This window comes from Ambystoma mexicanum, chromosome 8, assembly GCF_040938575.1.
Source record: "Ambystoma mexicanum isolate Mex_15411 chromosome 8, UKY_AmexF1_1, whole genome shotgun sequence".
Taxonomy (NCBI): Eukaryota; Metazoa; Chordata; class Amphibia; order Caudata; family Ambystomatidae; genus Ambystoma; species Ambystoma mexicanum.
In genome coordinates this window covers 536,579,181-536,604,036 of record NC_090929.1, presented here as the reverse complement: position 1 = coordinate 536,604,036, position 24,856 = coordinate 536,579,181, and the positions used below count along the sequence as shown (strand labels likewise).

The following is a 24,856-nucleotide window of genomic DNA, read 5'->3' as shown; positions in this document are numbered from 1 at the left end:
CCTGGATTTATTGCCCGCACCCCTACTCAGTGGAGGGAGGGAAACTCTTTGGTGTGGTGTCAGTCACCCCCTCCACCCTGCTGGCTCTCTTCCCCTAGTGGATGTTGCAGAATCTTGGTGGTGGCTCGTACATCACTCAAAATGTGGGCTACCAAAGCCTGTTCTTGTTTCAATCAGTGTTTGCTCTGAAACTGCGAGTACTGTTCTTGTCAAAACCGATCTGTACATGCGCTCCCTGGTAAAACTGGACCCACCCACCGTAAGGTATTGTTCTTGTATGCTAAATCGCCCTGGAGTATCAGAGTTGTGGAAAAGGTTTTCCCACAGCGCACAGTTGGGGTGGAGGGGCGTCATTGAAAACTCATATGCTGGTCTAACTTGCACTTGTTGATGCCTAAATGGATATGGGTGGGGTGGGTGGGCCAAACAGCGCATGCCTTGCTAGTCACACTTCTGCTCGACTAGGCAGCCTGCCATTGGTAATGGTTGTTTTTGCAGTGTGGCTAGAGATCTACAAACAATTTATGCTCACTGGATTTTGTAACAGTATTAATGAAATGGTCAAAATATGCCTCCTTAGTTATCGCTCTTCCTTCTGACCCGCTGACATTTTGATGGACATGGACGAGAGAGACATCAATTGAGAATTGAAATCCAATTCTGTGGCAGTCTGTAGGTATCAGAAGCAATTCTAGGGGAACAAAAAGCTGATTGTGACATAGTTGATCTATAAAGAGTGTGAGTAGTCTTCTACAAGTAAGAGCAAAGAAGTAAAATATTGAACATGAGTTAATCCTATGTGGTAGTGGAGTATAAAGATTAATCTGCGTGGTTAACGAGCCCATAAGAGCCATTCAATGAACAGCTCCCGAGCCAAGGCAAAAGTTTGGTCCAATTTAAGCAAACTTCTTTCAACCACTTACTAGTATTGCATGTTGCTGCGTATTTCTGAGCTCATACTGTCGTAAAATACTGTGCCTGATTGATAAATTAAACGGTGCAACAGCTTACATTTTTTAGGGGAAGTATGTATGGGCGATAACAAAAGTACCCTGTTCATCTTGGGCCCCCTTCCATTTTCTTAAGCCCCTGTTGGCACTTGTAAGGATAGAAATCATAATTGATAAAGATTACATATGCCGTCTGAAAACCCGTAAGGGTTCTGCAACCTGGGACTAGCCAGGTGTTTTGGACTACGAATTCCATGATCTCTCACCAGTGACTGTGCTGTCTAGGGCTGTTGAGAGTTGTAGTCAATATACATCTGGAGAGCAAAGGTTGCAGACCTATGACATTAAGGCCCATTTTACCTGCCAAATATGTGGCTGCCTGTAGCAATTATCGTTTAAAGATGGTTTCCAGTTTGTTGTTAACATTGTGTGAATTCAGCTAGGGAGACTAGTCTTTTTTTCAATCTTTGCTGTATCTGGACATCATTTCCATTGAATAGGTTAATTGGAGATTATTTTAGAGCATGCTCCGATAACATGAAGTTGGACATCATTTAATCCATTCATTACACCAGTGATCGCCCGCCCCACCCTAACCCCCTCTTAATCACCTTATTTAGGCCCTGACACCCATCATCAGCTTACTTGCCGTTCATAAACTGAGTTCTCGCCATGTCAGAAAATCTAAAAAAAAAACATACCTATTGGACAATTTTATTTTTGTTTATGTCCTTGTTGTGAATCGAAGGCAGCCAAACTTGACCTTGTACCATAATTACTATAGCCAAGAACCGTTTCACTGCAAGCATTGCTCAATGCTACATTGTGGTATAATATTTACTTGTATACAACTATTGATAGTTAAAACACCGATGGCTTTTGGCCTTCCTGAATGTTGATATACAAGATGAACTCCATATTAAGAATTGTTTTTTTCAGATGAAATTTGTGGCTTTTTGTTTAATTGAGTACCTTTTGCACACTGAGGAGCCAGAATGATGAAGCAGTAGTCCTAAGTGCGATGCAGTCATTAGAACTAGAATAGTATTGTGGTTTACACACAAATTACAAAACAGAAGAATAATCCAGTATCCTATTTAAAAAAAAAAAAAATATTCTATGACTGCATTTTCTTTCTTCCTTTTGAAAATTAGGAAAGTATTTGATGTATAATCCTAAAGAACTGCATTTCATAGCCCAAAAAAGCACCAACACTCTTGACACAGGACTAACATGATAGATTTCATTACTGTTATTTAAAGAGCAAGCCACCATCACATATATACTGAAGAAGGGTATTTCAGATGCTAAGCAGGTAACATGCACAAGTCTGGTTTAAAAGTAAAAGCTCAAACTTTAGAAAAATGTTCATAGATAAGCCAACATACTTTCCTGTGAACCTTTGTGTAGAAAAGCGATTTTACAGTCGTAATAAATAAAATTATGGTATACGCCAGAGATGAAATTGTTTCCAAGAGCTTGACTGTTACTTTGTTGGTTGACTTCAGGAAGAGGACAGGCAAAGTTGGCCATGGCAGGATTCAGACTTGTGACTTCTAGTTCTCTCGGCTTATTACTCACTTTACTGTACTAGCTAATCCGCATTGGCACCCTTTGTCGTACAAATGGTGACCTGATATTTGATATGGTCCATTCTTTGACCACTAATTCATTGTTGTTTTGTGACTTTATCTAGTTTTTGGCACACTACAGATCTGATGTTCTGCACTTGTTTTGAGTTAATCCATAGAAAGATTATTGTTGTCCATATGTTACTTTAAATTGGGAGCCAAAATGGGTTATGATCTGTAAAAATTGAAGATTTATTATGCCAAAATCATCTTCATAAATGTGCTGTAGCACCCAATAAATTATTCAAAGTGTGTATTTAATCCAGGAGTTTAGTTTAATTATTTACCTCCATCAATACATATTTAAACTAACAAATGCAAAATGCCACCTGTAATTTGTCCACAACAAAATACTGTGAACATAATAGACATGATTTGACTCAAAGGTACACACATGTGCTCACTATTGTGCCCGTGAAAATGTTCTAACACAGTCGATTTATTTGACTAAATGTCTTTTCTTTCCAAACGGAGTACATACACATTATTTCTTGCGCAACACCTTTATTCAAGATAGTTGTTGGATACGGGAAACTTAAAATATACAATTGTCATAAATTATTTTGATGTAAAGGTTTATTGATCTGTTTATTTTACACTTGCCACTGTTAAATTACTGGGATGTAATACACTTTTCCTATTGATGAAGTGTCTCTTTTGAATGCAAACTATGTTCTATATTAAATCACAAATATAAATTGTGTTCATGTGAAAAGCAAAGTCTTGCCTAGAATTATAATTTCCCCTCTATTTTGCAGAATGTTTACATCAAATCCACTCTACACTGTCTTGTTGGTAAAACATTTAATACGTTTGCATTTCATGTATCAGTGTCAGTCATTTATTTTAGACTTGTGCAAGTCAATACAAATTATTCTCTAGGAACTGAGCATTTTTCAGCAGTAATGGCCTTCAAAATAATGCATCATTTTTTATTTATTCTTCACTGCAAAATCATTTTGTGTGGAAGAAATATTACTCACTGGGGAGTCCTATTTTCTTTCTTTTCTTTAGGCCTCATGCGTCCAGTATCGCCTAGTGATTCGAGATGTGAACACTTTACAGATTCTACAGCTCTATACCTGCCTGGATCAGATCCAGTCCATTGAGTGGTCATCGGATTCCTTGTTTATACTGTGTGCCATGTATAAGCGAGGACTTGTGCAGGTATAAAAGTCATTATTTGTTACCCTCATACAGTTTGTTGTTACTGGGTAAGCTTGAAATATCGTCCTCAAAATGTTTGCTGTTCAGCAGTGCACATATCAAATTACTAGCTTGTTGTTGATGGTGCATCATATTGAGTGGAATACCTCTGCTAACACTTACAGTCATAATCTCTAGTGGACACACGTTTACAAGAGGCACATTATGTTCAGATATTCAAAATCAGTCTGTCATTGGAGTGAGTGTAATGTTGCTAGTCAAAAAACCTTTTAAATGTACTGGACTTTCACAGTTCACACCCAAACCCAAAAGTGTGTGCGCGTGTAGGCGACTTTAAAACACTGAAATGTGCTTGCTGAATTATGATCACACTTCACAAACTCATTCGAGGAACGCCGTTTTCAAAGAATTAAGTGTTGTAATTGTGCATACTACTATTCCTTCAAACCCAATCAATTAAGTAATTCTATACTCCCTTTTTGTGCGTATGCACCAGTTTTTATAATTACCTTTTTCATAGTTCTCTTACTACCTTGTGTTCCTGCATGAAGTCCTCAGTCCCAAAAAAATGTATTCAATGAATGTGGTCATTTTGCACGCGAAATATTTTCAGGTGCTATTTATGTCCCAATCTTCTGTTTAAAGAAGGCAATTAGGAACTTATTCTGTACAATTTAACAAGAAAGGGCATAGAAGCAGTTTATAGAGTATACAGAACGGTCACCTCTAGGCGCTTTGGTTTTCAGCGAGTTGGTGGTGATGGATTGTGGCCTCTGGAGATTAGTCCTGCAATTTAACAGAACCCTCGGAAAACTTGTTTGTCAAGCAGTACAATTTCATAACTAAATGGCTTTACATTGAATGGAAAGTAAAGCAGCATGCATACTGTGGCATGTGTTCGCTGTTTTTCAGCATGACAATTACTGAATGCCATAATTTATCCATGGGATAAAGTTCCGAATTTTTAACGCAGGGCCCACATTTTCTCAGAACTTGGCAACTTGTGGCAACATTTCAAGTTACTTAAAAATGCATAAAACAGGACAGGATCTTATGATGACAACATGGATTCAAATAACCACATTTCTCAAATTATGATAAAAATGAACAACTGCTGCATGACATGGCTTAAGAATTAGGATCAATGTATATGATGACAACTGTTGAGAAAGCTGGGCCTTTCCTCTTCGGCGTAAAAAGATCAGATTCATTTTACATCGCTGGTTTTTAGGATTTCATACAGAATTTCCAAAAACTGAGCTTCCTACTTTTGTAATGTTAACTGTATGTACTTAGTTTGGTTTATGATTTCAGTAATTGCAGACTGAAATTGATTAGAGCTCCTTGCTTCTAGCATTGCTTTTACAGCAAAGATAATTAAGACACTGAAACATGGCGTGCCAACTTGTGAACCTCATTAGAGCCCCACACCTCTTTGTGCTAGTATCACACGCAACGCCTGCTTCATAGGCAAGTTACCTGGAATTCCCCAACTTTCCTAAATGAACACTACACTTTGCTTCTTTGCAGCCTCTTCAAAACCGAGTGACCTTTAATCTTTTATTAAACACTTATTTTATTTTGAACTAATTTGGGCCTCCAAGTTTTATGCTTGAAACGTGACCATATTGACTTCACTCATTATACATACAGGACTGTATATTTTAGTTTCGCCCTCTTCTGCGTCTTGCTGTTACTCTTGCTTAAACTAGTGTGCTTTAAACGCCCCCAAGAAAAACTTCAAATATTGGTATGAATGTCATGTAAGTGTTGTTGAAGACATGCCTCCGAAACAGAACATAAAATCATAGCCGCAAAATACCTTCAACAAAATGCGTATCTTGATATTTTAGTACATTAATCCGGTATTCTACAATCTAATCTGGTGGTTTCCAAATGTCGTTGTGCCCCATTGGAGAAAAATAACTGTTGCAACTGCCACCCCAAGTGCCAAATCTGCTTACATTTTTACTCAGTTACCATCTTCCCATTTAAAAGCGACTTGTATCGCACCCCCAGACATCCTACAACAACCCCCCCTCATCCTCTCCCTGTAAAATGGCATGAGTGGTGGCGGACTTTGAAATCCTCTAATGTAATCAGTCTGATTGCTTTTAATCTCTACAGTTGTAATGAAGCGCACGGACAGCTCAGATAGTTAATTTAATGCGCCTGCTGTAAGGTCACGGGTTTAAATCCAGCTGGGAGTTGCTTCCTTTCAAAGTTAATACTTTGAGCAACACTGAATTGAGTACAATTAACAGTTGGTATCGTAAGAGCTGTTGTAACTCTGTAACACACCTGTGATGGTTATTAAATGTACACGTACATCAAATGTGAACCTACTGCGGCCACGTGCTTACTGTTGCAGCGGAACCCATCGCCAGTCCTTCATGGTCCAGTAATAACTTCTGCTGCGGCGTCTGCTGTTGCTGTGATTCTGCGCTGACTGGAGAGCGGCAGCAGCTCAGATGCTCGGCACCTTAACTTTCTCTCTTGTGTGTTCCAGGTCTGGTCATTGGAGCAGCCCGATTGGCACTGCAAGATTGACGAAGGATCTGCGGGACTGCTGGCTTCATGTTGGAGCCCGGATGGTCGTCACATTCTCAACACCACTGAGTTTCATGTAAGCGCGAAGTCACGACTGTCCCTCCCAGTATCATATGTTACTGTCTGCACCATAGAGCCCAAAATAAACTGCCGCGGTATGAAAGCTTTTGCATTCCACCGTGCAGCTCAGTACTGTACTTCTCTGTTGTTGTGCTGCAGTCTGGAAGTGGAATTGCAGATTGTGGAGCACTAAGCATTTGGATACCTCTTTTTTAGGAGTAGCTAGTCCACGTCCTTGATGGAAAAGACGTTGACTTGACAAGTGTTGATTGGCCGAGGGAAAGGGACCGTTCATTGAAGTAGCTAGTGGCTGTAACGGTGCACCTGTTATGACTGGTTAAAACAGGCACATATTGAAAAAGCAACTTTTTCTTTTTAGAAGACGTAGCTTTAACATCACCTTTTCTGGAATTGATGCGAAATGTCTTGTACAATTAGATTGTTTCAAGTGTTTGCAAACGCGGGCCAACATTGGACCTACTTTCATAGAGCCCTTCAAGTGGAGTTTTTAATAGGTTTGTTTCTTTCATTCCAAATGTCAGAATTTGTGAATGATTATACAACATCCGAAAATGATTTCTATATTTTATTGCCATCATGCTTCATTTGAAACAAGCTTTTTCACTGCCCAGTGAATCAGAACATGGTTATGTACGTCGCACAAAAGACTTTGTCGACCTACCCCTGAATACCGGACCTACATTACAGTGCAAGCAGAAATGTATGATCAGTCCTGTCCTGGAGGGTTTGGGTGTTAGGCGAGAGAGTTAACAAATTAAGAGTTTGCTGCATTTATCCCAATGGTGTGTATATATATATGTGTGTGTGTGTGTGTGTGTGTGTGTATATATATATATATATATATATGACCCATAGAGTTGGATAATGCCTCTTTTGGGTTCTTAGTGTTATGTGTTAGAGTGTTAAACATTGTTTTAGCTAAACGAAACAGGATCCTGAGGAAACTACTCTTTGTAAGGACAAAACACAGTTTCAAACAAGATTTGAATTCATTAGCTGAAATGATGTCTAGTAATAAACCGGCTCCTATATTCCCTCCCTCTTACTCCTCTTTGCACTCCTCAATTCACTGCCCCCCGCACTACGTTCTCCTCTTTGCGACAATGTTACTTCAGTGAAGGCATAGGAGTGGTTTGATAGGAGAATCGCACTATAGAACATATCCTAAAGGTGTACCGTGGCAAATATTTTGATGAATAATTAAGTAAAACTAGCCGGTCGGCTGAACAGTACTGTCTGGTAACCTAAGGTCAGGAGAGCTGACTTTTGGTCTTCCCAGAGGGCAGATTTTTGGGAAGTCTCATTGAAGGTATAGTGACTTTTAGTGCAGATGGCTTTTTCCAGGGGGTGCCTAAACCCCAGAGCTCCCGCATACTCGGCGCCCCTGCCTGAGATAATGACCTGAGCGTAATAAGGGTTATTACAGAAGTCAGCGAGCTGTTATCATTCGCTACTGCATGGCATACTGACCATTGTTGGGATTAGCCCCCCCCCTCCCTCCCTATCTGGGAGAACAAAAAAGCAGCAACATGTTTCAAAAGCAAAGAAACAAGAGGTCTGTCCTAGGATCCCTGCACATTTGGAGTGTATGGATCAGATGCGCAGCTGAGTGAAGGTGTTACAAGGGGAGATGGAAGGTGTTTCAAGGGGAGGATGCGCCACATGTGCAGAGACTGAGGTCATCCACCATTTAGTGGCACCTGGTAGAGGGGCAGTCAAAGACCAGGCATGCAGGGACAGAAAACTGTTAGATGGGAGGTGGGGGGTACAACAGTTTGGTGTTATATTGAATTTATACCGCGCACTACTACCATCCAGGGGCAGGCTCCAGGTGCTTGCGTGGCTCTGCAAGAAAGAGTACATAATTGGTTAGTGAGGGTAAAGTGATAGGCTAGGTCCAGAACCAGGAGAAACTGCCATCTGTGGGTGTTGGCTTGCAGGTGATTGATAGGTGTGGTAATACAAACATGTTGTTGGACTGTGAAAACAGAATCAAAATATCGAGGCTGAGTACTCCAAAAGGAAATACACCAAACACGGGTTACAAAGGAACATACAAAGTACTTTATTTTATACTGAATTCAGTTACGAAGAACAAAGCAAAATCAGATAGCTATCGGCCCTCAGTGCAACACAACGAACTCCAGTGTGGTTCAGTGGGAGTCGCTGTACATTAGAATTCATGGCTCTTTTATACTATTTGCGAACACGATGTCCAACCCTACTTCGGGTTAATATTCCTCTAATACATTACTGATCTAGGGTTCATGCCTAGTTTGCATATCCACATGTAACTGGTTTGCTTTTAATACATATATCAACAAGCCTACACGGTAACTGTGTGTTCTGGGATTTCGCTTGCAGATCTTCTCAAACATTAATACAATGTAGTTAAATAAGTGTTCTATGTTCAGTATTTGAATACATTGTTCTCAACATATGCTCGCGGATTTGTTTCTTTGCACGAGTAATCCTGTACACACAGGTCAACGAAGGACAAGGTCTCTGTTTACGACCTCAACAAGTGGCCTGCAGGCAAGTTACACATTAGCTACATGCAGAGGTCAAGACGGCCATGTTGTATTTCGGAATGACATCGTCCACCATTTTAACTCACAGGGTGACTTTACAAAGCAAACCTAAAATGGCGGATTAACCTGAAATGGCGGCTTACATTGATCTTAAGGTCAAGACCTTGCAACACAGATTTCTTCGCAAGCGATTTGTTAGCAGCTTGGCGTAGGCCAATACACATATATTCATTGCAATAGGAGGCACAATATAATTTCTCATTTGACAAGACAATATGGGAAGTCACCCCACAATCAAAATGCTGATTAACTTATGCAGATGTAGTCAGGGGTACACCAATTGGAGCATAATAAAAGCCATGTACTCAAAAAGTAGAGCAAACACTGGGAAAGAAGCAATGCTGTTTTAACAGTTACCCATTACAATGCCTCCCCATGTGGTACCACATTTATTCATACCCTGGCCTGGAACAACTTATTATTACTGAAGTTACATTTGTGCTGACTGCCAGAACTTTAACACATTGCTATTGGTCGGCACCATTGAGAACGGAACACAAGATTTCCCCCCCCCCCCCAATACCCCCTTGCAGCTGGTGGGAAAGGGGACATTCACACAATACCTGTTAAATAACGACTTCACAAACTGTGTGGTAGATACTTTGGAGACTTACTGTCTGATTGGTTCTCCCAGTAACACCACTCTGCCCAGTTTTCCTTTCCCACAGCCGCCTGCCGATGGGCATCGGTGGTCATGTCACTGGCATGCTGGTTCAGAGCCATTTTCCCCGTTCCCGTGTAGGGCGGCTAGTTTTGGCTGATCAACCTGTAATTACATCAGCTTGTTATGATTATTTTCTTGTGATGAGTAGCTTAGGCCCCACTACTTTGTAGATCCCTGTCGTATTGGTCACGTGTTTCAGATCGAGGTTTCCCACATCTAGCCCGCTCCAGAGATTTCCCACTACTCGTGTTTATGATGGTGCTATTTTTTATCCCTCCCCCTTCTTTAGCCAATCATAGGACAGTATCTTGGACTGTGTATTGACACCCAATACATCACTACCCCCTAGTTCTCAGTGAAGCCTGTTGTATAGGCGTCTGTGGCTTAGAATACCTGTGTCATTTCCCGTGTTGCTGCCTCCATCCACCTTCTTTACTCTCGCAGTTGGTAGGTGCGTCCCCCTGTCTGGTGCTGAAACACATTCCCCCTTTGATCTTTCTATCAATACTTCTGCCACTCTCATCCCTTTTTCCTTGCGCACCCACACCCTTGTTACCCTGGTCATGTCCCCATCCTCCTCATCCCTATCCAAATCTTCTCCAAAAATCTGTATCTTTGTTCCATCGGGTGAACACTCTCCCCATAATGCTTTGTAATTTTCCAAGTCTGGTGGGGGTGCTGTGAAAATTATTTCTACTTCATTCTCGCTTTCATTCCTACTGCGGTGTTCCTCACCTAATTCCTCCCAGAGCTAAATTTTTTGTAATGCCATTCTGTGAATGTGCTTATGCTGGCAGCACTTACACCAATGGATGATTAGACGACCAATGCAGGTGCTGATGAGGATCGCGACAAGCACGGGGATAGTTATCCTAAATGCTGCTACAAGCCAGTTAAACAATCAATCCAGCCAGATTGTCGATTTAATGAATGTCTTGCATTTCATTTACCATTCTCTCATGTATTATTCTGATTTCCTCTACTGTGTCTGTGATTGTTCCACTTGAGGCATCATTTGCGGGAATAACAGTACAGCACATGCTCCATATCTTTCGGCACACCTATCCCTCCATCGCTGTTGTAAGATCCAGAGCGAAACCATTCTGGAGGGTCATCAATCGTAGAGCCGTAGTTCTCTGAGCACAGCGTTGAGTCTGTTTTAGGTTGCATTTGCCAGTTGGAGCATTTTGTAGCACTGATCTGCAACCATTTTGCTTTGGCTGCAGCTTGTTCCCCAGGAAGCAGGAGAGATGTTAAAAAATAAATAAATAAATAAACATGCTGAGCTGGACTTCTTCAAATGGGATTGGATGGAATGTACTCTAGGCTCTTGCTGTTGGATATGTTCTTCCTTGTTAGCTTGCGTTTGTTTCTTTGTATTTCTGCTGGCACTTTCTCTTTATACATGGACAACTCATTGAGTGGTATCAAGTCTACACTGGGCACAACTAAAGTAGGATTATGGAGGGTTACTAGTGCGCACACCCCCTCCAGTCTGGTGGTAGCTGGGTGTATGCTCTTGTTCTGCACATCCACCAGGTGTCCATCACAGCTGCAGTCCCCTTTTGCAAAGCTGCAATGGTCATCGTCCGACTGCAACCGCTGTTCATCCCCAGCATTATTGTTCCATTTGCTCTGAAGCACGAAGAAAACTGTGTGAGCGGTTTTATTTTCTGGATGTGGATTTTCGTTTGTCCATGTTAAAGTATGTAGATAACTGCTCCAAAGTTTCTTACATCCCACATTTATTTTCTTAACCTCCCTTTCTCCAAAGCCCACAAGTCCTTTGTGGCACTGTGCCATTCCACTTTCCCACTTCCCATTGTGTAGCGCCGAACCCTGGATTTGCATCAAGGGTCTGGTGTGGCACCATGGCACACTGTACCCTGTGGAGTTCTTACAGTATTTTCTTTTATGGACAGTGGGCAGCTGTTTTCCCTTTTGTGCCCCCCTATGTTACACATTCGAGAACCAGGTGCTTACTCTTCTCCTCCTCGGCCATACTTTCTAGCTGTATGAAGTTGTCCTCGTACTACACCACCTCCTCATCAATCCACTTTACTTGCATTGTATGCCCCTTGAACATACCCCTAGTTCTGCACAAGGCCATATGACCAGACATCCTTCCTCTTCTGCAGTCTCCTCTTGTGGCAAGACTTGCTGTGGCATTCCTGTGAGGTGTGGAATGAGTGAGCAGACATAGCATGTACCATTGGTGCGCCCCATCCCACCTCCATTTCCCAATACCATACATTTTCTGAGGCCAGGTCCACTCTCTCCCCGACAATTTTGTAGAATTGTATTGGGCTAGCTATACTTCGCTTAGTGCGTGTCTCCTTATCACCACCAGCTGATGGGCCCAATTCATCCTTATGTGCTACATGCCAGAAAGGAGAGAGAAAACAAATATGCAAAACAATGCAACACTTTTTAAATGTATCCCACTCTTCTCTTTAATCCCACCCCCTCTTCTTTTTCCTTGTCCATCCTCCATCTCTATTGTGGGTCTTATGTAACACCTTATTATAGTACAACATGTTAATGTAATTTGGCTGATACTTCCCATCAAGTGATTCCTCCTCTTCCAGATGTGCTGCTGGTATCTCTACGAGCATCTGAATAGTGGATCCATGCACGTCGTCCTTTTATTTTCACTGCCATGCTTGTTGAGAAGACCACTTCAAAAAGACCACAAAACCAAGGCTCCTCCCACTTTCTTACTGTATTTCGAATAAGCATTTTTTCCCCCTCGATAAAGAGGCTCTGTTTGTGGAAATGCTTGGCGGGCTTGTGCACACTCTTCGATGTTGGTTCGCTCGCTTGTAGATTGCTGGACCTGGCGGGAGATGTAGCAAAGCACATTGGTCATCTCAATGAAATTCTGCCAAGGATTTCTGAGCTAGGGTTAGCATCCAAAATTGACCGTGAAGGAGGGACAGGCGCATGCATTCTCCTCCCCGTTACAATTTCATGCAGTCTGATGATGATCCGCAGAAGGTGAATTCCGAAGGGGGAAAAGTGCAAGATGGGAGGTAAAAAAGCCAATTTCGGCACACAGTAATGGTTAGCTTAGCCAGGTGCTCTTTTAGTGATCCATTCAGTCTCCACATCCCGCTCACCTGTGGCTGGTAAACTGTGCAAAGTTTGTGTTTGATCCCTAAGAGACAAGTTTTCTCCTTTATAGATTGTTGGCGAAGTGTTGGCTGTTATCTGACCTTATTTCCTCACATACACCCTATCTTGGGAATACTTCCCTCACTAGGAACTTCGCTGCAGATTTTGCATCATTCTTTGCACAAGCTCCAGCTAAAATGGACAGAACACTACTATTCGGTACCTGTAGGAGGCACATCTTTCTTGCATGTCAGCATAATCAATATACAAGTGCCGGAAGGGCCCTTCCGGCCACGGTATGGTTCCCCGCAAAGTTTTAAAAGTATGACCCGATAGAAACTGTTTGCAAATCATCAGATTTCTCATGAACTCATTCTCTTGCTCATGCTGGTTTGGAATGTACCATCCATCACTCTGCAGCTATTCTTTCTTTGGACGCATGGGTGGGAAAATGGTGCTGTTCTAAAGCTACGTTTAACAATTTTCTGGGCATTACAGGCTTCCCAGTGCTATTCTGCCACCAAATCAGGTCTGTTGGTGACTGTGAACATCCTCTTTTTATCCATAGTTCTTTTTCATCTTTTGGTACCACTCCTTGTAATTCTATTATGTGTAGTATGGAGATCATATTAAAATTGTCCTCCCTTTCGCCCTCTTCACTCTTTTTCCTTTCTGCTGTGATGAGTCGCATCTTTTCCCCTTCTCCGAGGTACCACTGAGCTCCTGGTAGATACGCTGCTGCTTTTGCCAGTCTTCAGCCATTTTGTTCCCCATTGATATCCTGTTTTGTTTTCCTGTGTGTGTGGCACATTTTATTATCGCCACCTCTACTGCAGCTTTCAGGGCCTCAATTATTTTAGTAGTTCCGCATGTTGTACAGGGGACCATCACTTTTTAGAATCCCCTCCTTTCCCACCGTACCAGTCCTGAATGGATTGTTGATGTGACATAGGCAGAGTCGCAGAAGATGTTTGCTGCATGCCCCTCCATCATTCATGCTTTTATCGCCACTAATTCTGCTGCCAGTGCTGAATAATGCAAAGGTAGTCGCTGCTGAGATGCTATTACATATTCTCTGTTTATGTAGCACAATACTGCCGCACTAGAGGTCTCCTTTTTGTCTCTGGTTCAATACTTGATGACCCGTCAATATAGACAATATCTGCTCGTGCTATTTCTTCCTCTTTTTCCTGTATTTTCCCTTCCATCATGTCCATGTGCGCTGCACAATATTGTATGTAATCCTCTTCCTGTTTTGGTTCTGCTAGGTAGATTGCTGGGTTTACACTTGGACACCTTACCACCTCTATGGCTTGGTTGGTTAATATGACTTCATAGCCCGATTCTGTTTGGGTAGTTAGTGCATTTTTGATTTCTCAAGAATGGCGAATGAGTGAACCACGTACAATACGACAGGACACCCCATGGTAATTGTTGATGCTTTCTCAATTGCAAACGCTGCAGCCGCAAGCGGTTCTTCGCAAGGTAAGTATACTTGCATTACTGGGTCTAGGGTTCCACTGTAATAAGCTAGTGGTTGATGTCCCTGCGGCTTCTTTGGCGTGAGGACCGCCATTATCACAGCCATCTGAATGTGAGAACAAATAGAATTGTTTGCCTGGTCCATGTGCCAGTGCGTCTTTTAGTTCTGTAAAACTTTAATTAATTTCAGATGTCCATTTTATGGCCCTGCTCTCTTTTTGTACTTCTTTAAGGCCCTGCAGTAGGGGTTTCGTGAATGTGGCAAAATCAAATGCCCATGCTCTTGTCATGATCACTTCCAGGGTTTTTGGGTCAAGTTCTGGTGTTCGGGCCAGGAAGGAGTCTTGGTACAGATCTGTAGGGGCTAGATGGGTTTTAGCATGGCAAACATGGCATTCTCACATTCCCCAGTACCGCAGTGACGAGGGCTCACATAGAGATCCAATGGTGTACCAACTCCCTTAAGATGGCCGCCCTGCAGGACACTGTCTAAGTAGTCATTGAGAACTATTTGTTGGGCATAGAGGACTATAAAAGACCCGCCCCTGCAGTAACACATGTTTCGCATTAGTTCCGCTGATAGCGTTGTAACATTACCAGCGCTCAGCTCAAAGTCCTGTAAATAATAGAAAAAAGTCATGTCATGAACTCAAATAGCTAACAGAAAATCCACAGACCTTAGTCTTCAATGTTCCTGACAAGAGTTTTCCACAGCAGCAGTCCTCAGACAGGTTACTTCATTCTCTGTAGTTCCCCAGTTCAGTCAGCAGTCTTTGTCCACGGCCGCAGCTTCCTCTTGATACTTTCCGACCGCCGAAAACCTACAAAGACTAAGTTACCATAGTTAAATGAAAGAACATTAAAGACTTAGTAGTGAATGAAAATAACCATACGTGCATACGTACCTGAAGCTCCGACAAGCATTTTCCAAGCATTCCAACAACTTGCCTCACAGAAAAGAGCCATAGCTTAATAACGAAGGCGCGCTGTGCCGCGTGCCTTAACCGAACTTCACGCGCATACTTCAAGAGAAAACCCATGGCTGGATAACAAAGGCAAGCTGTGCCACGTGCCTATTCCTAACTATGTGAGCGTATTTACCTCAAGAGAAGACTTCATGTTTTTTCTTTCGGCGCCCAAGCTCCTCAAGTGGAACTTCTTTCTTCAGAGAACCTGCAAAAGAAAGGAAGAGTTGTTAAATCATCAAGAGGGATCTCTCCAACCTTAGAACCTTTTTTTCTCTGAGACTTCAGCGCTCTTCTGACTAAAGACCCCTCCAAGTATTTAAACACTTGCCTTCAGAGGCTCTTCCCAATTTTACAGCATATCTTCTTGGCGTCACCACCAACACACCCATGCTTGAAAGCAGGACAGAGAGCTCCCTAACAACAAAACACAGGTGAGGAGAGTGTGGGCCTTAGGAACTATAGGCGCTCCAGTCAGGGTGGGAAGAGGGGAGAGCCATAGTCTATTTTATTTGGTATATAGCACCAGCAGCTCGCAAGCATCTGGGCGCTGACATGAAGACGTAGGGGCAAAAACACATATGATCACAGGACACGGCGCTCAGTAAATCATTGGGGGTATCGGTTTCCTAGGACCGGTTTGTCATTTGAACAAATTAGTTTTTCTCCAGAAACTTGTGTATTTATGTTCTAGGTGTAAAGAGATGGGTAGGTTGTTCCACATCATTGCTGCTTTAATATGGAAGGCTTTCCCGAGTCCGTTAGCCTTTTTGAATCTGGCAATTTCGATTTGACCTTTTTGAGTCTGATCTGAGTGCCCGTTTTGGAACGTTTGTGACCAGTTTGCTTTTCAGGTAGGACGGGGCAGTCCCGTGGATGCATCTGTGTGTCAGTGTCATAACCTTAAAAGCAATTCTTTCCTCAACGGTTAACCAGTGTAGATTCCTTTATTCCTCGCTAATGTGTTCCTTTTTGGGCTTCTATTTTATAATCCTTACTGCATTATTTTGGATAGTTTGGCATTTGGCGGTATGACCCTTATTTGCTCCCAGCACGAGGGCATTGCTGTAATCCAGCCTTGATAGGATGGTGGCTCTGGCTATTGTTGAACAATTGTCTTCACTCAGGTAGGGGCGGATTGACTTGAGGAGACGAAGGTGGTATGTGCAGTTCTTATTTAGTTGGATAACATGGGCTTTGGCACTCATGGACGAATCAATATGCATCCCTAATGTTTTTACTATGTCTACCACCTTGATTTTGGATGTTGTTAATGCGGAAGGATTGATATGCGCTGTGAAGTTTGGCTCTGGCATGGCTTGGACCGAAGACCATTAGCTCTATCCTTTTTGCATTTAGACCTAGCCATTTATTCATCCAGCTCTCAATGGTTTTGTAGACTTCTTCCACCCTTGCACTATCATGTTCGTAGTCCCCGCTCAATTCTACCACCAGCTGAGTCATCGGCGTAGTTTGTGAAAAAGGCACCCAATTTGTCAAAGATCAGACATAAGAATATTATGTACAGATTAAAGAGTAGTGGAGACAGGCTGGCTCCTTTAGACACGCCGCAGCCAATTGTCTCAGTGAATAAAAAGTTGTTACCCCAATGAACCCTGGATTTTCTGTCTGACAGGAAGCAGTCTAGCCAGCTAATTGCTTTAGGAGAGCAATTGACAACCTTTTCTGAAGCCATTTTGAATTGATTATGGTCTAAGAGATCGAAGGCTGCGCTAAGGTGTAGCAGCATGAGGAGACCAGTTTCCCCCTTTTCTACGATGCTTAGCATGTGTGACTGCAGGTCCAACAATGCGGTCTAAGTACTCTGAGCTTGAGAAATCCAGATTGTTGACCATGGAGTACATTATTGGATTCCACGTACGCTTGAAGTTGTACAGTTTCTATCCTGTCAAGTACTTTTAGCAAGAAATTGCAATTTGTTATCGGTCTCAGATTGCCGGGGTCTTTTTGATCTGAGTCCGATTTCTTTGCTAAAGGTGTGACAGTGACAAATGTAATGCTTTCTGGGACATGTCCATCACGGAAGGATGCATTCACCATTTTAGATGGGAATGGAGAGAAGATTTTAGGCGTTTTCCAAGATAAATTTTGAGGGAATGGCATTGTTTCCAAATGTGGTAGGTCTTATTGAATTTAGGGTTCTCAGTATTTCTTCTGTGGTGACATTTTTAAATTGGAACGGTTCCTGTTGGCATCGATGCTCCTACTGAGTGATCCATTTTATATGATGGCTGTTTTTGTGCCGCCCAAAGCAGGGTCCTGGCTTTGTTGACTTTGGCAGTGAAGGCTGATTACTACATCTAAGGTGGACTGTGACAATGTACAAAGGGTGGAGCTAATGCCTTGGGTTTTTCTATTGATTTTAGTTTTTTGAACAATTTGCTCGTGGAGTTACCGGCTTTATTTATTTGCTCATTGTAGAAATTTCATTTGGTGTCACATATGCTTATTATTATTTATTTTTTTTATTTCTTTTGTATGTTTTTTCACTCTTTCCAACTGTCCTTGTTTTCTTGGGAGGGATATTTCCTCCATCTGTCCTCCCTTCTCCTCTTTTTTAAGGCAGTTATGGTGTTTTTAAACCATTTCTGGTGGTTGCCATTAGGTCCAAGTGTTTTTGTACTTAAAGGGGCTATTTGATCGACCATTAGGTTGGCGTGATGTAAAAAAGTTTGCGATCAATTTGTTGCAGGAATCCTCGTCATTAGTCTTTTAATATATTGAGTATGCATTGTTCCAGATGTGCTAGCTTGATGTTTTTCTAATTCTGATTTTTAATTTGATCAGTACATTCTCTGTAACTTCGCATAGGCGTAGTTAATGTAAACGAGAAGAGGGCGGTGGAGTGGTCTGACCAAATACATGGTTTGGTTTGAAAGTCACTTGTCTCCAAATTGTTGGTGATTACTCAGCCGAGTTGGTTACCATTTTCCATGGTAGGCACTGTGTTTCTAACTCTAAAAGTCAATGTTGTTAAGGATTTTCTCTAAGTGGATGTTGTCTTTTTATCCTTGTGGTTCCTGGATCATCTGTTAAAGTCCCACAAGACCAGTGTTGCAATGTTAGGGCCCTTCAAGGAGTTTAATTGCTTTATTAAATCTTTGTTAAACTTCGACATTGGGGATGATGGTCTATATAAGAGGATGATTGTAAAGACTGGAGGGGGGTGTCTGTACTTCTGCTCTCTATATGGTAGAGGAGAGGCACATAGGACCCCAGCCAAGATTCTCTATTTGGTAGCTATGGTCGAGCAATCGAGGCCTAGCTTCTCAGGAGGTGATGCAGGTTGGTTCTTAAGTACAGTGTAGTCCCCAAGCCCCCACAAAGGAATGTCCACACACTGTATTGGTTAAAACACAGTCTTTATATAATTAATATTCAAAGTTATGTACACTATCACAATAACTCACTTTGTGCTTGGAAAATCAACAATGGTAAATATATACAGTTCTAAAGTGGTATATGATCAGATCTCATTAAAGATACTGTCAAAATGTCACACAGATCAATAAAGAGGAAACCAGCAGTAGAGAGAGGAAGGAAAGCAGGATGGTTGAATAATTGGCAGATTACTGGCCCCGTACCACTAGATACTGTTCTGTGTGGAGATCCTCCCCCCCCCCGCCCCCCCAACCTGGGCAACCTGTAAAGCAAAGATGTATCACAAGCCCAGTCCGTATATTGTTCTACGAGTCTTATTTCCCTCTACAATAGTTCTACAGTCCCAATGTACCTGGAATTGTAGCATTTGTCAATGGGGAAATTGTCTGACAGAGAACAGGGTGAACTACGGCGGTGAAGTGGCAGCTTCATTTCTAGCGGTGCTCGTCGACGACGGAGCGTTGGTGTCCTGCAGGTAAGAGGCATGCGGGGCACCTCGGTGACGATAGTTCTGGACCGCAAAGAGATTAACTACTGTGGGCCCAGCAAGGATGTCGAGTCGTCGGCATCTCTGTGGTCTTTAGGTGGCGGGAAACCCACCGGCGGATGCTGCTTGGCGCGTTGACGGTGGGGCCTTCTCCAGCGGGATAAAGCGGGTGGCGATGCAGATGAGAGCGTCCGTGGATCAAATGAAGTTCTTGGGCAAACTGGAGCACGGTGGCTCCAGTTGGCGACGGCGGTCGTCGACAGTGGCGGACAACAGTCCCGGCGCTTCTCTTTGGAATTCCGCGGCAGTCCCCGTCTCCGGTCGGCAGCCTGTCGTAGGTCTGTCTACCAGGGAGCTTTGGCGAAGATCAGCTGGTGCACGATGGTCCCTCGTAGCTCGGGAAGAGGGCGCCTTCCAGGACCTCTCTGGGTCAGTCGTTGGAGACACAGCAGCTTTCAGATTGATGGAGAGCAACAACACTTCTTCTCTTCCAGCAAGGCTTCAAGGTCAAGCTTCAGTTTCACTCCAGTTACTCTTCAGCTTCTAAACACGAATTCTAGCAGCGAGAGGCCCCCAGATCTACTAGTTGATCTCCCATTCATTCTGCTGGGTCACACTCAAGCAACCAATCGGTCAGAAGGGCATTCATGCAGGCAGGCAGCCAATAAGGTGCATAGGGCATTCAGGCCATTCACTTCTCTCCAGACACTTGCAACAAGTCATGTGTATTGGGACAAGTACCCAGCCATTCAACACTCCACACTGCATTCATACCGGTTTCAGGCAGGGCTGTCTCAGTCATTGTGTCAACCACCAGATACTAGACACCCACAACATAGAATGTGTATTCGTCACACACTCCATTCACCCAGGTCCCACCCACAGGGTGTACCCACAACGTACAGCCACTGGGAAGGCTCCAGCCAGTCTGGACATCACAACAACGCCATATATGGAACTTCCACCCAACAGCCGGTCAGGGGGAAGGGACAGAGTCGGGGCTTCCCAGGACTCTGGGAAAACAAGGTAACAGGCAATAGAAAGCAAGAGGCCACGGGGGCCATCTTGTTTCCTATCAGGAATCAAGATTCCAATGGCAGGGCCTTGGTATCCCAAAATGGAGGATACTCGGAGCACCTGTCAAATTCAGCATGGAGCTGCCACCAGCCCATACCATGCTCTGTGGGCCACCCACAGATGCCCAAAAACATACACTAGGGGCACAGGGTTGTACCCCCACCCATTGGTGCAATAAGGGTATCCCATGGGTCTGTACACCAAACCAAAAGAGAGCTGCACCGCCCGGAGTCCCACATGAACTCCTGTGCGGAAAACACAACAGAACACACGGTAAAAAGCAGTAAAGGGCAAGGCTACGGAGGCCCTGTCCCTCCGATGCATTTCCAGCATCACAATGATGTTCAAGCAGTGGTTGTCTGTTGAGATGGAGTGTTTTGCAGCCATCACTTGAGGTGGTTGCTGGCAACATTTGAGTACAGTCTCTGGTGATTATGGCGACTCCGCCCCCGCACCATCGCAGTCTCCTTTTCTGTATGATGTATCACATAGCCCTCTGGAACTGCTGTGGCGCATGTTGGTCCTACAGGATCCTGCAACCATGTTTCTTTGATACAGGCCATATCAGTGTCTTCCTCTGTAATTAAGTCATGTACATCTTGTGCATGCTTGTTGAGAGAGCGCCTATTGGGCAGGCACATTTTAATTTGTCTTGTCTCGCCTTGAGGTTTTTCCTTGATTGGATTGGTGTTTTTTCTACCTTCGCCTTATGTGCTCTGTTTGCTTGATCACATTGTGCTGGTGGGCTAGTAGTATCTGTCGGGCTTGTTTTGGAATGATCTCTACCCATGACCTTGTGCACTACTTGGCGTGCCATTTCTAGATGAGCATGGAGGATACGTTTATCTCCCAGAGGGCTGAGGTACTTGAACCCCATTCTTCTTAACGTTAGGAGCTCTGTCTGGGTTTTCGGGGTTCAAGGACCAGGGTTACTGGCATCCGGACGGCGACGACGGCGCAAGACCGGCTTATCTTCATTCAATTGCTTTCATCAGCTCTGCGGACCCTCCCAAAACCGTCTGGCTTTACTAGTTGCTTTGCTGCTGCATGCTCTGGGAATCACTCCTCAGGTCCTTGTCCCCCTGTCCCTGCTGTGGGAGGATCCTGCATGAGGGATGGGGGGGGGCCTGCTTATTCCGAGAGATTGGCTAGCAATCTCTTCCCTTGTCATTCCTAATGTATAAATTCATTCTCCAGGGGTTCAGATTCAGCACCTAGCACAGTTAAAGAATGCTCTTATGCACAAACCATACTGTGTTCCCCTTCCAGTGCAATGTTACACGGATCCTTGCCGTTAATCCCAGAGGCCTAAAATGCTTGACACATGATGCAGCGATTCAACAAATGCAGTGTTGCATGTGGGAAATTGTCTGGGTCTCAGCCAATCACTTTACTGCATGGAGTTGTTGCGGGTGGAAGAGTCGTAAGGCTTATGATTATGCCGGGTAATATATCCTGTGGGGAGGATCACTCACCCGACAAACTGAACGATTTAGGCAGGGTCGCTGCAATCTGTAATGCTCCCTGGGCTTCCTCCGCTTAAATGAATGCAGGCTTGGGCATTTTCCCTCAGATCCTCACTGACGCTGCAGCTTAAGCACTCTCACTTCTCTGCTCCTGACTTCTCTGCAGTGCCGGGAGCATGGATGGAGCTTTCCCAGTTTCCCCCTCCTATTTCCTCTCTCCTTTATGACAGGGGAAAATCCGATTTAACCAGAGTTGCCAGATCACCAGGGTTCGGGACCATTTACGCTCCTGCGGGTACAAGGTAAGCGTTACAGAACGCGAAGCCAGTACTTAAAACTACTCTGCCCGAGCGTAATGGATACCACAGATATACATAATTTGTCCCAGTTATTGGGGGAAACTATGTGCTGAAGTCCATGCAGCACGGTCCGAAACCAATTCCTTGAGACGAGAGTTGGTAGTTAATAGAGACCGCACTGATGAGTTGGGCCGTCAACTACTACACACACAAGCAGGACAAGCCCCACTTCCAGGTGGTCTACCTCCAGTGCAAGTTTCTCCACCAGTGCCTCCTGTTCAGGTGGTTGTACCTGGAAACATTACATTACCACCCCCAGAACGGTTTATGGTGGATCTGAAGCGTTACGTAGTATTCATGAATCAGTGTCATTTGCATTTCCTGTGCAGACCAGGGGTATTCCCATCAGACCAGTCTTAAGTGGCATTTGTATTATCCTATTTAGGTGGGCATGCTGCAGGTTGGTCCATTCCTATGGTAAACGGGGATGATCCTTTGTTAAGAAACTTTCCTCGGTTTCAGCAGGAACTAGAGAATCTCTTTGCCCGTCATACACAGGGGCAGGCCTTGGACAACTAACTACTTTCCCTACGACAAGGCAGTCAAGATTTGCTGGCTTATAGCTTCCTTCAATCGCTTGGTAGCAGAAACTAATTGGCCAGAAGAGAATGACACTCTTCTATCGGGGGCGGGGGGACTAAAAGATGTATTGGCACAGGTTGTGAACCCTCCCACTGGTTGTGCGGAATTCATAGAAATCACTATACAATCGGACCAATGCTTGCAAAATCGATGAGTAGATCGTTCCCAAGCTGATAATAGATCATACAATGCCCGTCCAAAAGATAATGGAAGTCGCCATGTAATTGAGAGCCATCCTGAGCCAATGCAATTGGGAGGTGTTTGGGGCCCCATTTCAAAGGAGGTAACGGAGAAGAGAAGACTGCAGCATTTATGCCTCGATTGTGGCTTTGCAACTGTCCTGTGAAACTTCCCTGAAAACCGGTAGGAGCCTTGGATAAGGCTGAAAAAGGAGAAAAGAAGGTAGGTCAGACGAAAAATTCCAACCCCGACAAGCTTAGAGGTCGGCTTGTTGAGCCAGAAGAAGAAATCTCCGATCTCTCCTTTTGTTGTACCAGTCATCCTGAGTAGTTACCTTCAAACTTCCAAACTTCATGCTTTAGAAGCATATGTGGATAGTGGTGCGATTGGGGAACTACATGGATCACAAACTCGCAAGCAAGATTGGTATTGCTATGTACCCTAAGACAGTGGTTGAGAACGTCACAGCGGTTGACGGTACCCAGCTAATATCAGGACCAGTGACGGTGTACTGAGGTCTGCACCTTGCTCTGCCAGCATGGACATCGAGAAAAGATATCGTTTGTCCTAATCAGTGCTCCACAGTTCAAAATAATCTTGGGTATCCCATGGTTAGAGAAACATAATCCACAGATTGATAGGCGTGCCAGAACCTCGATGTTCACCAAAGAATGCAAAAGCTCATGTTACAGAGTAGAAGATGATTCGGGAAAAGAGGTTCAGGTGGTATGTAGAGGAGGTCCTGCATTGGGGTTATTGGGGATCCTACCTCCAGAATATCAAGATTTTCAGGACGTGTTTGAAAAGGAACAGGCCAACGTGCTGCCGCCACATCGGCCCTACGATTGTCACATTGATCTAATTCCTGGATCTCAAACCCATGTAGCAGAATCTATGCCATGACTGAGCAGGAAAATGCACATCTTGATCAGTACATTGCTAATGGATTTATTCGGCCTTCGAAGTCGCCTGCAGCTTCTCTTCTATTCTTCGTGCCAAAGGAGGAGAGATACCTTTGCACCTGTATAGATTGTCCTGCGTTAAATCAGATCACAGTTAAGAACGGGTACCCGCTTCCACTCATTCCAGTGTTATTGGACCAAGTCAAAGATGCTAACCGTTTTATGAAGTTAAACCTTCGGGGAGCTTATCACCTGCTGCGAATTGAGGAAGGTGATGAATGGAAGACAGCTTTCCGCACGAAGTATGGATTATTTGAGTACCAAGTGATGCCTTTTTGCTTATGCAATGCCCCAGCCGCTTTTCAGAATTTCATGAATGATGTGTTATGTGGGTTGTTAGATGTGTGCGCAGTGGTGTACATTGATGACATCTTGATCTACTCAGCCCAGGAACACCTTGCCCTTGTTCAAGCAGTACTTAAGAAGTTACGGCAACATCAGTTGTACGTCAAATTGGAAAAATGCTCCTTTTGTGTGACTTCTGTGGAGTTTTTTGGGATTTGTCTTGTCACCACAGGGACAACAGAAAAGTAGAAGCAGTTTTAAACTGGCCTTCTCCCACATCGGTGAAAGGAGTCCAAAGTTACTTGGGATTCACAAATCTTTATCGCCGCGTTTGTATCTGGTTTTTCTCAGCTTGTCCATCCAATAACATAGTAACTACGAAAACATAACAAATTCGATTGGACCGGTGAAGCTGAAGTGGCATTCCAGACCTTGAAGAATACATTCACAACTGCCCCAGTGTTGCGACATCCTTAGCCTGATTTGCCGTTTGTGGTGGAGACTGACTCTTCTAGTGCTGCCATGGGAGCGGTACTATCCCAAAAGAACTTGGAAACTGGAAAGTTCCACCCAGTGGCCTTTCGGTCTAAGAAATTATCAGCGGCAGAATTAAACTACACTGTCAGACAAGGAACTATTGGCTATCAAAAATGCATTTAAAGAATGGAGACATCATTTATTTGGAGCTTGACACATCACTGTTCTTACAGACCATTGAAACCTGCGATATTCGCGCTCTGCAAAAGCTCAGTCCTCACAACGGCTTCGTTGGGCTCTGTTTTTTGGGAAATATAATTTTGTTATCACATACCGCCCTGAGGTGCGCAATGGTAAGGCGGACACCTTGTCACGCATCGGGGA

The 24,856-nt window shown here is 43.7% G+C and overlaps 1 protein-coding gene across 4 annotated transcripts in view; it reads left to right on the top strand.

Moving 5' to 3' along the window:
* The window catches only part of WRAP73 (WD repeat containing, antisense to TP73), a 1,098,908-nt gene that overhangs the window by 62,118 nt on the left and 1,011,934 nt on the right, over positions 1–24,856 (top strand). For all 4 annotated transcript variants that reach the window (XM_069610231.1, XM_069610230.1, XM_069610233.1 and 1 more), the window contains 2 exons: positions 3,596–3,748; positions 6,258–6,374. In XM_069610231.1, coding sequence (XP_069466332.1) covers positions 3,596–3,748; positions 6,258–6,374 — 270 coding nt within the window. The remainder of the gene's footprint in view (positions 1–3,595; positions 3,749–6,257; positions 6,375–24,856) is intronic.